Consider the following 16,304-nt stretch of genomic DNA (forward strand, 5'->3'; position numbering starts at 1 on the left):
CCTTTTCTGAATTTTGAAGAGTTTAAAAGTTGTTTAAAAAGTAACAGAGCAAAAATAAAATAGTGTGAATGTTTAAATAAAATAAGTTTTGCCTTATTCAATATACAGTAATGTCTCTCCATTTTTATAGACTTACTCCAATAATGCATCTCTGCAATGAAATACTTTTATTTTTATTATTATTAACACAAAATACTATTACACAGTTTTCTCCCGAACTTTTAACGAATACGGGTCTAACTTTCCGAAAAGCTTTTCCATATGTAATTTTTTATGTAAATATGGCGTACTCGTTTATGAAAAATCCCTATGGTAGGTATCAACAATTTCACGTTTAGTCAAACTTCAATCTTCGCCAACAATGTCAAAAATTTGCTCAATTATTTTGGTGCACAGGCCAAAATGAAGAAGCAGAATCCTTTAACCCTTTCCCGATTTTTTTATAAATTTCCAAAACAAATAATTTTATCAACGTACGATAGGGGATTTTTCCATTAAAACAATACACTAATAAACAAAGAAATAATTGGCAGATCGAAATAAAATGTTTTGTGTGTTCAAATAAAAATTGAAATAATAAAATGCTGTAAAAATTTTGATTCCTTTACAGCCAATAGGTCTCCCTTTCACTTAAAAGTCATGCTTTTGAGAACAGCAACAACAACACCATTAATAAAATTTTCTAAGTCATAACTGTTAGTAAATGAATCTATTAAATATTAGTTCGGTAAGTTACAAATGTTTATGTTTGAAGTGAGATTTTGAAAAAATAGAGTAAAGTTCTCACTCCAAAGTCGTGATCTTGCTAAAGGAAAATTTACAACAATTATTAAAAGGCGTTAAAGACGTTGAGTGCAAAATTCTAATTCACTTTTCATATAACATTTGTTGTTTTCTGTTAAAAGTTTCTTTTTTATGCTTGCTAACATAGGAAGATACACGTTTTGCTTCAAATATGATTATTTATGTTATTAGTTACGTTTACTATCACTAACATGATGAAATTAAAGATTGACCGTTTTTACCGTCAAAACTCCTAATCATGTGGTTTAATGCGGTGCAACACAAGACGAATGCTCAAACGGTGACAAAACGAATTTATACTTTATTAATAAATCCACCTTGAACGGTGACTTCGCTATAGCAGTATATTTGTTTTTGCTTTCAATCTGCTGGTGAATGCCAAAGTGCCCCGCTGCTTTGTTGTTGCCAAGGCGTATCTATGCGTGTATAGATATGCCTTGGTTGTTGCCTTCTCTCTTGTTTGCATTCTCAATAAAAAATTTGACAATCAAACGATCAAATTGCATAAGCAAATACATGTAAATGTTGTTGCGTCTCTAGCGAATTTACCTTCTTTGAATTGATAGAGCCGAATACCGGGCGACAACCGCCATCTTTTCGAGTGCTCTTGAATGCTCGTACATAGCTTTTGTGAAGATAAAAAAAAATCGGTCTACTGTGGGACTTCTAGCGGCAATTGGGGCTCATATTCTTTGCTTTGTTCACAATAAATTATCGTGTATTTATTTATAAACAAAATTTACTTCAGAAATCGCGAAATTACTTCTACTAAGCATTAAATAGCAGCGTCGGTTAGCACGGAATTCCTTAATCTATAGCTACGTTTTGTAAGCGCACATGCATTTGTGCTGAAACCTTAAAAAAATCGTTTAATGTCAATTACCTGTGTATAACCGATGACAAAGTTGATTTCATTCGTAACTATTGCAGATACGCCTATTAGACTGCGCGCTTATTGCTTCGTACAAAATTGAATTGCAGTAAATATTAGCATTAACACAAATCTCATATATGCAGTCACATTCACATAATATTAACCTTTTTACATTTAATATTCGATATGAGGTTCCAAATATAATAGCACACCACGCATATATTTATTATTAATTCAACAGTTTTTACACTCCTGTTTCCGTTTTAATACTTGTACAAGTTCCGCTTTTGTATTTTCTTGAAATCAATGTTGCTAACCTCTCCGTCATTTTCAAATTCTTCAGTGCTGCCGTAATCTGCGTATTTCATGGCACTGAAATTGCCCGGTGTTACTCATTCGCGAATTTGTCATTGTGTAATTTTGTTAGATATGGTAACATTCATCGACTGACTTTCATCATTGCCCAATTTTAGTGCATAACTTTGTATTTGTGCATTTGTTTAGTATTTATAATTTTATATTGTCCATCAAGCAAAATAGCTTCTCCACTTAAGAGATTTTGGTGCAAGTCCATAAATATTTTGGGAGCGTGTCATAAGCTGTTGCTAGGAGCAATTATGGAAACTGAACCATTGGACCCCATGGACATATTGGCCTACACCACTGAGGAGTTACAAGGGCGTTTTCGCCGAGCCAAAGAAGGCATAGATAAGGCCAAAGTTATATCTGAGTTTCTTTGTCGTTGGGACGCAGATGAAGCACTCGCACCAGTGAAGAAAATGAAAATCGAGTTTCAGGAAGGTTGTCATTAAATAACTTATAATTATTAATAAAATTGCATTAAGCTACCATAAATTTGCACAGATCTCGATTGGTTCAACGTTACACGGCCCTTACCTTTGAAGTCGCTGCGTGGCAAGCTCGTTGTACTTGATTTCTTCACCTACTGCTGCATCAACTGCATGCATATTTTGCCAGAATTGCATGCGCTTGAGGAACTCTTCCCACCAGAAAGTGGCCTGGTAGTTGTGGGTGTGCATAGCCCCAAATTTGAAAATGAAAAAGATGGTGCAAATATACTTTCCGCTGTGCAACGCTATGGCATTACGCATCCAATTGTTAATGACGCACGTATGACACTATGGCGTGCCATAGGCATACGCTGCTGGCCATCATTGCTAGTGTTGAGCCCTTCGGGTGCGCCAATGCTACTACTAATGGGGGAAGGCCATGGTGCTTTTCTGCAGTGTTTTACCGAGCAGGCCTTACGTCATTACAAAGCCAAGGGCGAAATTGATAATTCTTCGTTGCCACTGAAATTAGCTACGGATGCAATGCCCGCTTCAAATTTACTATTTCCGGCCAAAATCGCGCGTAGTGAAAACGGACGCTTTGCAGTTGCCGATGCGGGAAATCATCGTATTTTGATTTTCGACAGTGACGGCAATGTACACCAACGAATTGGTGGCTGTAGTGCTGGCTTTGTTGATGGTGACTTTGAGACGACACGCTTCAACTCGCCGCAAGGATTAGATTTTCTTGATGACGATGTACTCATTGTAGCGGACACGGAGAATCACGTTGTACGACAAATAACTTTGAGCACGCGTCGAGTTGAAACCTTAGCTGGAACTGGTCAACAAGGTAACGATCGTGTGGGTGGTAAGTTGGGTCCATTGCAAGCCATATCATCGCCTTGGGACATTGCTGCGTTTAGAATGCGCGACATGGATATGTCCTTTCATCTCGATGAGCGTAATGTGCCTGAGAAGGCGATAGTTCTGGTGGCCATGGCTGGTACACACCAAATTTGGGGTTACTTTCCAGAAGGAATAATTTGGTGGAAATATCGTCAGTTAGATCCGCGTACTTGTGTTGCCATCATTGGCAATGGCATGGAGGAGAATCGCAACAACTCTTATCCACAAAATGCCGCTTTTGCGCAACCCTCTGGCTTGGCCTTGGCAAAGAATTTCCTCTTCATTGCGGACAGTGAGAGCTCTAGCATACGAAAAGTGTCAATGGTGGATGGCAAAGTGATGCCAGTTGTAGGTGGCGACCGCAATCCTTTGGTAATTATGCAAACTTTCGCTATGAAACTATAAGAATTAAAATATTAAACCAAAATAAATATATTTTTCTCTGCAGAATTTATTCGCATTCGGTGACGTAGACGGTAAGCAATACAATGCAAAGCTGCAACATCCACTGGCAGTCGCCTACAATAGCGTCACAGATAAAATTTACGTAGCCGACACTTACAATCACAAAATCAAAGTGATTGACACCACCATAAGCTCCATAGAAAGTGTGCTGATTAAAGATACCAACGGCGCCCAATTGCAATTGAATGAACCAGCGGGTCTGTGTTTCGATGCCAGTGGCCAATTATTATACATTTCAGACACCAACAATCATCGTATACATTTGGTAGACATGAAAACTCTCATTGCGAAAAATTTTACATTAAATTACAGTGCAATAGTGCCTTCAACAGCTGCTACGGAAACCGATTCGGCAATCAGTGGCGGTTTACAATTGCTTAAGCGTGTGCCATTACGTGCCTGCGTGCAATTGAAGCTGCGTGTGAATATTAGTTTGAGTAATGAATTAAAATTCACCGAAGCCGCACCACAACGTTGGACGCTAAAGAGCGCTTCGCCGTCATTGAAAGCGTCTGCCACTTCAGGTCAAATAAACAATGGTGTATTAAATCTCGAACTGGAACGTGCGTCTTCGATGCTGCAGCCGGAGGAGGAAGTAAAGTTGAGCATTGCTCTGAGTTTATGTGATGCTAAGAGTTGCCTTATGAAGCGTTTTACGCTCGTACTAAGAGATAACGCCGCTGAGGGAGCCCCAACTCCGAAGCTAAACGATAAAGGTGTGATCGATGAAAACGTGAATATACTTATCACGCAAAACAAGATAGATTTTAGCTAATGACGTCAGACTATACGTCGATGTATGTATATTTGTTTGTATGCGTTATATCATAATTTTGCTATTTCTTTCATAAGCGCACAAGTGAGAGGAAAATGTTAAAACACTTGTGAAGTCAACTGTTTGCCGAACTTGAGACGGCTTAGTTATTATTCAAAAAGGACGCACTTGATAGAAGTATGCTAAGTTTGATTTTTGTTTTTTTTTTTACGTTTACACATACATAATCATGTGCAAGTACATAATCAGTATACATACATACATATAAACATTTACTTTCGATTGGCGAAATTCGCAAACAAACTAATTCTTTTACTTAATAAACGCTGTTGTATGTGTAACACGATTTCCACTTCAAATTATCGTTACTGTACTGGTTTTCTGTAGTTCAGAAAAATCAAAAATATCTGCACATAATTCAGATAAGTTGTGTATCATAAATCTTACTCCTATCGACTCTACCTGCAGTAGTAATAGTGTTTAATACTATAAATATAATTAGGCATTGTTCACTTTTGAAAAAATCTTTATTATTTCTGCAAACAAAATGCTTCAGGCTTATACATACATACATATGTACGACTGGAAAATATATTTGTGTATAAATTCATAGCAAATATGCGTGCATTTACTTCAGTCACCTTAATGAGCTTTTATGTAAGTGGAATATGTTTGTGTATCGATACTTAAAATTTTAACACTGTTCGATTTGTGCCGCAAATAAGTTTCTAGCTTAAAAGTAGCTAATAAACTCCAATAGGGTGGGTAAAAGAAATAAGTATTTTTAAAATGCATTAGTTTCTTAGTACTCGTAACAAGGTGGCGGCATACTCATATTTATAGCGTTTAAGTGGCAATTTTATATGTGTTTCTTCCCACGTTGTCTATGAAATGCAATATTCTTTCGCTTTCTCTGTGTCGCCGATGATTTTGCATACTTCGCCCAACAAGTCCTTCAGAATGGCTGGCTGTCGATGTTGACTGCCATCCAATGTTATAGTGGGTATGAAAGTGACTGGCGGTCGAAGTGCATGCGTGGCATCACCGTTCAGTTTCAGCAATTCTCCACCGTGATCGCTAGTATAACATTTCTGTATGAGATCAGTATTTTCAATACCATATTGACGAGCGCACTGCAATATTTCAGAGAATAGTGATAAGAGTATGATATGTTAATGATAATGACTTATATTTAAATGATTGATTTCCTTTTATGCATTTCATGAATAGGGTGATTTTTTAGTGGTACCCAATGTGAAATACTTTTCATTTGGCCAGCATTAGAAACTTCAGGTAAGCAATTTTTTGAAATGCAACTCCGCCAAAAGAGTGCACTGAAATATTTAAATTTTGTTTCCAAATAACTCCTTCTATAAGTAAATATCGGTGTTGAATGTGCCAAGGCTGAAGACAATTCGCCGTCAGCAGTCGGTTCTAATCGTAACCGGAACGACCCGGATTTAAATTCGGCCAAAGACTGGCACTTCAGCAGCATTCTCCGTATATGTATGGGGATTGCTTATGCTGCTACAACAACAAATCGACGCCTAGTGCTTGCATTTGGTGAAAGTGATTATTTGGCAACATCAAAGCCTAAGTATAAAGTCTGTCTACGTCGATTTTACTGAAACCCCACGAGGCAAAGTCGTCATACACATCAGCTTGGCGTTTCTCCAACAATTGCATGGAAGAAAGGTTGTTAAGATGCAAATCGAGCAATAACGAGCTGCGTCGAGTTCAATACGCCATAAACACTAAAAAAACCGATTAATTGTGATTGCCTATCACGATCACCGAATTTCCCTGCAGCAGAGACTTCTGTCAACATATGCCATCAACATACGCATAATGACATCCCTCCAAATTTTATAATTTTTTTTAAATATTCGGGCTCAACCAAAAGATCATCCCGTACTACATATATAAGTTGTGTACGCATGTATAAACAAACGTATATATCTGGTTGTTTTCGCTGTATAGTAGTAGTTGTTACATTATGCACAAATCAGCAGCTTTTGAAATGAGTGTGTGAAATATTGTAGCAGTAATTTTGTGTGTGTGAAATCGATTGTTCTGCGTCACATGAACAAAATGCAACAATTTAACATACGTGCATACTCAAATACCGTTTGTAGTCCCCTTACATATACAGCCTATGACTACTGCTTTATATATGCTTTCATAACAGTCAAATCTACATAATCGAAAATACACTAATTTTGTATTAGGTCGACTTTTTAGGCTTTCTATTAGGTCTAGCAGCTTTCCCAGAAAATTTCTTAGCCTAATGCTTTATGTGGTTACAACAAAACCATATTAAAATAAAAAAAATAAAATTATTTTAGTTCTTTCTGACCAACTTTTAAAAAGCACTACGTTAAGTTCTCATGAAAGCGCGATCGAAGTAGCCTAATAATCCGGCTTCATATTTGGCCAAGCGCCCTTACACTAGCAAATCTGGAGAATGTTTAGCGCATTTATACGTAACAATAAGCATTTTTATATCCAAACATTGGATATGCACTCATACTGCCGTAATTTCATTTCATTTCTCAATATCTTAAAGCTCATCGTAATCATCATACCTTATGCATAGCTTCCTTGGGATTTCGATTATCCCGTATCATGCAAGCAATCACATCGAGTCGTTCTTTTGTACTTTCAATTGCCTCTATCGCACAGGCGTGATACATATTTGCCTCGCACTCGAGAGCACCATGTTGGCAGTCGAAACGATATGTGCCATCAGGATTGGTGAAAGTTTGTGCTTTGCCATAGGGTACCAATTGAATCTCCATGAGTGGCGCAGCTTGCTTAAAAGCTGGTAGTAATTGCTTGATAATAAAGTGCTTCGAATCACCACAAAGCGCCTCGTAGAACACCGTAACTAATACGGGCATTCCAGGTGTTCGTTTGTACTCTGGCTGAGGCTAAATTAAAAAGCGGAGAAATGTATATTTCATTATGGGATTTTATAGTTGAATTTTGAGTCTAATATTTACAGCTAATATGGCACCGTGGAAGAGCAAGTATCGCACAAAGAGGAACAATAGCAAGAATACTGCGAGCAAAATAATTATACGTTTATGCGCTACCGAAACCATTGTTTAATTACGCGCGACCGTACAATAACTATTCAACAATAATTGTTAAAACACTGAAAAACTTGATTCGTTCGTTTTGTTTTAGATAAACATGTTCGCACACGATAAGCTCGCTAAGATGTTAATGTGTACAAGTGGACTAGGTTATTTGTTTTTGCAGCGGCGTTGGCGCTTATGGGACACGTTGAGAAATTTTATTCATTTATACTTCTTCTTTTTCCTTAAAACTGTAATATGTTACACTAAAAATAAACAAAATCGGCATTAAAAGCCAATTGTTAAACAGTATTCAACGATCAGCTGTTAAGGGGATCATTGACATGCCGGGAGGTTGCCATTGAATTCGACTAAATTAAAGTAATCATACGTATGCACTGTGAAGGAAACAATCATCAGTACGTAGAGCAATGCATTTACTGAAAGAAGGAAGGGGAAAATACCCATGTGTTCTCCCGACTTTTTTAAAAAAAGGGGTATAAGGGGGGGTAGAGGGGGTATTCTACTATCCAAAAGTGAAAACTTCACTTGCCGGAGCCTTATAGTTTTTAAGTTATTTGAGTTTAAAAATTGTAAAATTGACCAAGAATCCTCCTATTTTGGTTACTACAACCAGCCGAAGTGCTGCCAGACATCGTATAAATAAACAATTTTAGAAGATAATAAATGACTAGAAATACAAAATTTTACAAATTATTTCTATATTATATACGTCTATTCATATATATATATATATATATATATATATATAAGTATATTTATGGATATATGTATATATTTATATACATATATATATTAATGCTTGATTTTCAGTAAAGTATGTTTGATTGTATGCATTTTGAATATATGATATATATATATGATATATATATATACATATATATTATATATTTAAAAAAAAAAGAAAAAAAAGCGCCGCAGGCGAAAATTTGGAATAAAAAATCGCGCGATTTTTAATTCCAAATTTTCCCTATATTATGAATATATGATATATATATATATGTACATATATATATTTAAAAAAAAAAGAAAAAAAAGCGCCGCAGGCGAAAATTTGGAATAAAAAATCGCGCGATTTTTAATTCAAAATTTTCACTATATTATACATATATATATTTAAAAAAAAAGAAAAAAAAGCGCCGCAGGCGAAAATTTGGAATAAAAAATCGCGCGATTTTTAATTCCAAATTTTCCCTATATTATGAATATATGATATATATATATATGTACATATATATATTAAAAAAAAAAGAAAAAAAAGCGCCGCAGGCGAAAATTTGGAATAAAAAATCGCGCGATTTTTAATTCCAAATTTTCACTATATTATACATATATATATTTAAAAAAAAAGAAAAAAAAGCGCCGCAGGCGAAAATTTGGAATAAAAAATCGCGCGATTTTTAATTCCAAATTTTCCCTATATTATGAATATATGATATATATATATACATATATATATTTAAAAAAAAGAAAAAAAGCGCCGCAGGCGAAAATTTGGAATAAAAAATCGCGCGATTTTTTATTCCAAATTTTCACTATATTATGAATATATTATATATATTCTTTTTTATATATTAAATATCTATATATCGCGCGATTTTTTATTCCAAATTTTCACTATATTATGAATATATTATATATATTCTTTTTTATATATTAAATATCTATATATAAAAAAGAATAGTTAAAAAATTTTAAAAAGAATATATACACCTTAGAGGTTGTAAACCCCCATTCCCTCATATTCTAACAGAAAAGAGTGTGTGGAAATTATGTTCCTATGTTGCTTCGTTTTCAATCGCATTCTATTATTTTTTTTTTATTTTTTGCTTCTGGCAGCACTCCATTCAGCCATGCTTTTCAGTTATTGTAAATTTAGCTGGCATATTTGGAGTTAGCAACTTAAAAATGCAATATAAATGGTTAATTTGTGGTATAAATAAATAAAAAGAGTTAAAAACGTGTGTGTATGTTAATATAGTTTCAACATTTATTAAAATAAATGTGATAAATGCACTTATTCTATCAAAATTTGGTGAAGGTAAAAGACAAACTTTATCAACAAATAACTTAAAAACTATTATTAACAGAATAGTGTTGGTGCTAGTTTTAGCAAAATAAGCACGAAATGAACACCTCCTGTGAATTTCATTGAAAAATTCGTAATATTTCTCTCAAAACAAGTGAGGGGAGAACACATGGAGTCGGAGCCGTGGAAATTCCAAATTTTCCACATTTCGAAATAGATTAAGAACTCAAATCCAACTTTGGAAACTTAAATTTTTTGTTCTTGTAAATTCAGTGCAAAGCAATTTGAAGAGCTTAAAATATTTCAAATTATTACATGTTTTTAACTAACTATGAGAAATGGATGAAGAAAGGGCATTCGGTTCAGAAAATGTTTTTCTAGGTACATTCCGTAGAATCAAGAGTAGATTTATTTACTTTTTCCACATCTAAATTCTCTCCTTTTCTAAGGCTAAATAAACTTCATTTCTGATTTGTTTAATTTGTAACCAGTTGCTTTTCCTGTTAATAACAATGACGTCATCGCTTATGAATGTGTAAACAAAAAGAGGGAAAATTACTCCTTTGTGAAGAGGAAGAGTAAGCGAAAGTAATAGAAACTGCCGCACTTTCTTGCTACGGTGGCATCGGCCTAAAGACACAAAAAAATTAATTTGAAGATATTTTTACGCAGCGTGCTTCCCCAATTTAAAACTTTATTTCATTAGTTTGTTTAACTTAAAAGTCACAAATCTTCTAACTATAATATTAATAAGGCATTCACTGAATATTTACAAGCAAGTAAGCGAATTCGGAAAGCGCAATCTTGCGTTCTATCATCCATAGGCTCCAACCAAGGCGAATTGAGAATTCGAGGTGACACGTCTCAAAACAGTTACTTCATTTTTCGTGACGTCAGGCTCCTTACCAATAGTAAATAAACGAGTAAAACAAATAAAACGAGGAGATATTACATGTTTATGAAGGAATGTGGTTTGGTAAACAATGTAATGAAAATGAAGTACCGCGTGTTAAATTGTGAAAGCACAAATTAATATGATGCCTCCAAATGCAGGATTTTTGCGTTTTTATAGCGATAACGCCATGGCAAGAATGTGTATATATAAGTTTCTGTGTTTGTTGGTCCCTATAGCTTTTGTCTACTCTTCCTCTTCCCAAACAAGTAATCTCTTTTACTTTTGTTTGTTTATTCATGGAGCATGACGACACATATAGAATTCGGAAAGCGCCCTTTTCTTTTTCTTTTCTACTTTCCGTTTGTCTAGTGCTACCATCTTTAATGAATTCACCTTCGGTTAACTATTTTTGTGATAATTGAAAATGAAAAAGAATATTATCTTTATGTGGCTGATGCGAAACTCGAGCATATGTATGTGGTGAGGACTCTGCGGCATTAAATGCAAAACTCAATTTCAAAAAATTTCCATATCCCTTTCGCATCCCAGCATGATACGTTTCATTTTGCTACAATTTTCACTTATAATTTTTTAAAACTTCAAAGCACTTTCGAAAATAAACCGCTTTGTATAACACGAACTGTTGGCAAAAGGTAAACAAACAAATCTAAACAAGAGCGTGCCTTGTGCCATTTTTGTTTCATAGTAGTTTTGGCTAGGCGAACGTCAAAAGCCTGCGAACACAGCTAATATTTACTTTAAAACTAGTCGAACAAACCTATTGTAACGTAGGGTGTGTTCAGCGTGGTAAATAATCTTTTGATACTTGACTAGGTTAAAAGTGGTTTTCAATGTGCTTGTTGAAATTTGTGCAAATTTAGTTATGAAGATGGCGAAAAGACTTCAAGAATATGTGAAATACACCATAAAGGAGCTGGAATCCTACACAAAACAAGAGGGGTCATGTGTGCGGAAAATTAATTCCAGCCTACATATATCGTTAGGGCCGTATTGTTTGGCCGATTTCAAACATGCGCTCAGCGCTCATATAATGCGAAAGAAAGTTGGTTACTTTGATGCCAGACTCGAAGGCATTGTTCTGGATATAAAGAACATCAAAGTTCTGGGAATGGCTGCCGCGTTAAGATCTGATGATCCATCTATGCATGTCGATGTTAATGCCGATTGCTATGTATTCAGACCCGTTGCTGGTGCGATCTTGAGCGGCGTGGTGAAGCATGTTGGTAATCATCATATCGGTGTAATCATTTACAGAGTATTCAATGTGAGCATCAGATTTGCAGCAAAGATTAATAAGGACGAGTTCAAAATGGATGATACGTTGCGATTCCGTATAAAAAATTTCAACCTGCAACATGTATTCCCCTACATTGAAGGTGATCTTGTGACGGAAAGTGGAGTTAAAATTGTTGTAAGTATTAAAGAATAATAAGAAAAAGGAATTTTCGCATTTATGTGCTTTACTATTACTATGCAGGATAAATTTATAAAAGTGGAACCAGAAAGCGCCAATGCCAATTTGGACTCGGGCATAGAAGAGCATGAAAATCACGAACTGGACGAACTTGTTACATTGATTAAGCAAGAAAATGTATCGGAGGACGAGGGGAAGGCTTTGAAAGCAAACAAGAAAAAAGATAAAAGTGCTGCCATCAAACGAAAACCTAAAGCCAGTGCCAACGAAGTATCGTTCAACGAGCCACTGCCGGTTAAAAAAGAAATAAGCCCGGAAAAAAAGAAACGTAAAAGCGCCAATAGTGAAGAATTGAATGTTTCGCAAACTGAAAAGGTTTCTGGTAAAAATAAAAAGCCTAAAACTACCAGCGAAATATTAGCCGCTACACAAATTAAAAAGGAGGATGAAAAAGACAAACGCAAAACTATTGACAGTGAACAATCAAATGGTTTTCAAACTGATGAAATTTCTGCTAAAAGCAAAAAGCATAAAGCTACTAACGAAATATTAAATGCAACACAAATCAAAACGGAAGCTGAAGAAGAAGTAACTGCTACACCTGCCAAAAGACGAAGGTCAAAAGCGAATAGTATAGGAGGGGAAAACTAGGAGTTTTAGTAATATTAATTTTGACGTCAGACTGGCAGTGTTTTATGCTGCTATAACAACGAGGCAAAAAATTGGTTTTAAAGTGTAGATAGAGTAAATGAAATTGTTATTAATTTTAATAACACCTTCGAAAATAATATAAGGTCGTCAAAAAGTCTTGCGGTATTTTTATCGAATTTTCAATTGTTCATAAAATTGGTTATAATAATGCGATTTAAGTCAAATATACGCTGTTTTGTTCGATGACGAGTTCCCAACGAGATGCCAACTTCATAATGCCCCTCTTATAGAAAAACTCGGAGAGCCAATTTTCACAAGACTCTTGAGGACAACTTCCGACTACCGAGCTCGTTCACCATGGACAGAAATAGGTGGTAATCACTTGGTGCGAGATCCGGACTATACGGTGGATGCAAAAGAACCTCCCATCCGAGCTCCCGGAGCTTCTGGCGCGTCACCAAAGATGTGTGTGGCCTGGCGTTGTCCTGATGGAAGACAATTCGGCTTCTGTTGATCAAAGATGGCCTCTTCTGCATGAGTGCTGCATTCAAGCGGTCCAGTTGTTGGCAGTACAGGTCCGAATTGAGCGTTTGGCCATAGGGGAGCAGCTCATAGTGGATGATTCCCTGCCAATCCCACCAAACACACAGAAGAACCTTCCTGGCCGTAAATCCAGGCTTGGCCACCGTCCGGGCAGCTTCACCGCTTTTCGACCACGGCCGTTTGCGCTTCACGTATTCGTAAGTGACCCACTTTTCATCGCCAGTCACCATCCGCTTCAAAAACGGGTCGATTTTGTTGCGATTCAGAAGCGATTCGCATGCATCCATACGGGCAAAAATGTTTTTTTGCGTCAAGTCGTGTGGCACCCATACATCGAGCTTCTTTTTGAATCCAAGCTTCTTCAAATGGTTTATAACGGTTTGATGACTCATGCCCAGCTCTTGGCCGATGCTACGGCTGCTACTATGCCGGTCTCTTTCGATCAATTCAGCGATTTTATCGCAATTTTCGACGACAGGCCTTTCGGACCGGGACGCATCTTCGATCACCTCTGCACCAGAACGAAAACGTTGAAACCATCGTTGTGCGGTGGAAATGGAAACTGTATCAGGTCCATAAACAGCACAAATTTTATTGGCAGCATGAGATGCATTTTTGCCTTTATCGTAGTAGTACTGTAAAATATGCCGTATTTTCTCTTTATTTTGCTCCATGTTTGCGACGCTATAACTCACGAACGACTAAAAGCAAACAACAATTATTCAAACACGTGTTAGCACGTGAAAAGAGCTTTCCAAAAAGCTCTAGAGTGAACCTATGCGACGAATACAACTAGAACTACGCGCTTGCAAAGACAAGCTTACGGAAATCCCGCAAGACTTTTGGGCCAACCTTATATAAATATGTTTTGGTTAAGTAAATGTAAGCATGTTGTACAATAAAAAAGAAGTAAATTTCGGAAATTGAATTAAAAAAGCGGTATTTATTGCAAATAGTAATTATTTTTCAATTAATTATTTGTTTTTGTCGTAGCAGTTGCCGTGGAAAAGGAGATGTTTATTTAGCCAAAGATAATAAAACTAAATTACCGTCTAGGAATTATTCACTACTAACACCCTAGCGGCACATTTGAAAGATACTTTAGTTTCGTTTTCTTCTTCTGGACAAATTATTAGTGCTATAAGTAACTTGTTTTATGCTCTTCATAACCCTTTTTACCAAGTCCAATATCAAAGAAAATCAAAAGTTTTTTATCCTAGTTTAGGATACCGAATCGCGTCTTGTTAAATAGCAAAGGAGAAACGAGGGTCCCACTGTCAAAAGATAAGAGAAAATGACAAAACGCAAGATTTTAAGTGTCTGAGCTCCGTGAAGTTAGGTGCGTTTTCATATCTAAGCACAAATGCCATGTTTTTCTTCTCATATCACTTAACGGCGGAATTGCTGTAATGCGTAACAAAAAAGTCATGAGCCACATGCCATCTTATGAATACTAAAAGCCATTTTTGCGAGCATTCTAAACGATGATAAACGGTTCACTAGACAGGGCTAGTTAACTGGGCTGGCAGCCCTCGGTCGGGAAAAACCCGAGTCATTACGGTAACGTAGAACCGGCTGCCATGGGAATGAATGCATTTTTGAGAGCACTCCTTGCAATATAATTCAGTAGCTATCGTGCCAATCGCACCAAAAGTACTGCTTCTTTTATTATAACTACATATTTTATTGACAAACCAAAATTTTCTTGTGAAACCTTGTCTTTTTGGCCTTTGAATTACTTTTAGTCATTTCCATTACGATTTGCAACAACAAAATCCACACTTGAAGGCTAAAAAAAGTTCACAAATACCTACCTTTCATCATCCATAAATCAGTAGTCAAAATTCTAAAATGATTCAAGGTGTAGGCCTTTAGCTCGATTCTTCGATGAGCTATTTTGTTTTTAATTCAAATCTGGTGCTTTCTGAAATGCGAACGATTTAAGCTCTTTCGCATTTTTGATTAAACTGATAACAATAAACCTGATGATGAAGAGTACTTTCCGTCTGGTTCTAAGTCTTCAGAACGACACATTGTATCAAATTCAGATTTTCAGGATCTTTCTCGTGATTTACTTCTATCGGGAAGACAATCTGAAACGCTCACTTCTCGATTTAAACAATGGAATTTAGTTGATGACGACTTCAGATGGATGATGATGATCGAATTTCTTACAGAGAAGTATTCAAAACTGATGAAGAGAATGACAAATGTACCGTACCATACTAAACTCCAAAGGGCCGTTTCCAATGCATTTTTAAGTTTGGAACCAGTTCCGTTGTGTACTGCACCGTACCGCACCGTACCATACCGTACAGTGCTGCACTGCACAATACTCCAATAAATATTATGTGTTTATAATGACACTTGTTATCATTTTCATGCTTCGAAACGCATACCAAATCTCGTAGTAAAAAAAAAGAAAAAATCTTAAAACCCACACAACTCTTTTAATTTTAATTCAATTACAGTCAAATATAGCTCATTCGACGCAAAATTAAATTTACTATAACAGTAGTGTACTAAAAAAAATCCTCAAGGTCGGATAATATCGTAAAACTTAGGTCAAAGTTGAAAAAATAGAGAAAAAATAAAAAAATTCCAAATACTTCCGCCTACAGTCTCGTCAGTTGTCATTTCAGAAAAATTGTCAACGCACTGTCAAAAAGGCTTGTTTTTGTTCTTTCGAACTAAAAAAACAAATTCGAAATCGGATGGAAATTGGTGAAGTTAGGAGTGATTCTTCACATCAACCTACTGAAAAACGGTTTTATGGCCATAAAATGAGATTTTGGGGGTGTATTGGAAATTTCTCCTATACCATTTTGTTTAGTTTTTCTATAGCCACAAGTTGTGCTAGGTCTCCATAAAAGTATATTTAATTTTTGAAGTGAAAACTTCTTTAGAATCGTTGGGAGTGATTTGAGACTCGATGAAACGAAAAAGCGACACCAAAAAGAAGAAGAAAAAAGATATACGTATATATATGTATGTATAGAAAATGCTTCATTACCAGGCACACAGAAGGATGG

The 16,304-nt window shown here is 35.9% G+C and overlaps 3 protein-coding genes across 3 annotated transcripts; 2 read left to right on the top strand and 1 right to left on the bottom strand.

The window, feature by feature from the left end:
- Positions 1–2,125: 2,125 nt before the first annotated feature.
- Positions 2,126–5,015, top strand: LOC129247360 (NHL repeat-containing protein 2). Its single transcript, XM_054886472.1, has 3 exons — positions 2,126–2,479; positions 2,543–3,750; positions 3,827–5,015. The coding sequence occupies exons 1-3, from the start codon at positions 2,296–2,298 to the stop codon at positions 4,616–4,618; spliced, it is 2,184 nt and encodes a 727-aa protein (XP_054742447.1). The 5' UTR covers positions 2,126–2,295; the 3' UTR covers positions 4,619–5,015.
- A 101-nt stretch (positions 5,016–5,116) lies between these two features.
- On the bottom strand, positions 5,117–8,007 carry LOC129247361 (gamma-interferon-inducible lysosomal thiol reductase). Its single transcript, XM_054886473.1, has 3 exons — positions 7,621–8,007; positions 7,204–7,548; positions 5,117–5,751 (listed from the first exon to the last, which is right to left on the bottom strand). The coding sequence occupies exons 1-3, from the start codon at positions 7,720–7,722 to the stop codon at positions 5,503–5,505; spliced, it is 696 nt and encodes a 231-aa protein (XP_054742448.1). The 5' UTR covers positions 7,723–8,007; the 3' UTR covers positions 5,117–5,502.
- Positions 8,008–11,437: 3,430 nt separating this feature from the next.
- LOC129249126 (DNA-directed RNA polymerase I subunit RPA43) lies at positions 11,438–12,865 on the top strand. Its single transcript, XM_054888779.1, has 2 exons — positions 11,438–12,075; positions 12,142–12,865. Exons 1-2 carry the CDS (start codon positions 11,527–11,529, stop codon positions 12,727–12,729), a joined length of 1,137 nt encoding a protein of 378 aa, XP_054744754.1. The 5' UTR covers positions 11,438–11,526; the 3' UTR covers positions 12,730–12,865.
- The last annotated feature ends 3,439 nt before the right edge of the window (positions 12,866–16,304 follow it).

The sequence above is a fragment of the Anastrepha obliqua genome, chromosome 5 (assembly GCF_027943255.1).
Source record: "Anastrepha obliqua isolate idAnaObli1 chromosome 5, idAnaObli1_1.0, whole genome shotgun sequence".
NCBI classification, from domain to species: domain Eukaryota; kingdom Metazoa; phylum Arthropoda; class Insecta; order Diptera; family Tephritidae; genus Anastrepha; species Anastrepha obliqua.

What these genes read in the sequence shown, in the direction of transcription:
- LOC129247361 (XM_054886473.1), bottom strand. Translation starts at nt 7,722, where the DNA reads ATGGTTTCGGTAGCGCATAAACGTATAATTATTTTGCTCGCAGTATTC. An exon ending in TCCACGGTGCCATATTAGCT is followed by an intron (nt 7,549 to 7,620) that starts GTAAATATTAGA and finishes TTTTTAATTTAG; the next exon opens with CCTCAGCCAGAGTACAAACG. An exon ending in CCAAGGAAGCTATGCATAAG is followed by an intron (nt 5,752 to 7,203) that starts GTATGATGATTA and finishes GAAATATTGCAG; the next exon opens with TGCGCTCGTCAATATGGTAT.
- LOC129247360 (XM_054886472.1), top strand. Translation starts at nt 2,296, where the DNA reads ATGGAAACTGAACCATTGGACCCCATGGACATATTGGCCTACACCACT. An exon ending in GAAAATCGAGTTTCAGGAAG is followed by an intron (nt 2,480 to 2,542) that starts GTTGTCATTAAA and finishes AAATTTGCACAG; the next exon opens with ATCTCGATTGGTTCAACGTT. An exon ending in GTGGCGACCGCAATCCTTTG is followed by an intron (nt 3,751 to 3,826) that starts GTAATTATGCAA and finishes TTTTCTCTGCAG; the next exon opens with AATTTATTCGCATTCGGTGA.
- LOC129249126 (XM_054888779.1), top strand. Translation starts at nt 11,527, where the DNA reads ATGAAGATGGCGAAAAGACTTCAAGAATATGTGAAATACACCATAAAG. An exon ending in AAAGTGGAGTTAAAATTGTT is followed by an intron (nt 12,076 to 12,141) that starts GTAAGTATTAAA and finishes ATTACTATGCAG; the next exon opens with GATAAATTTATAAAAGTGGA.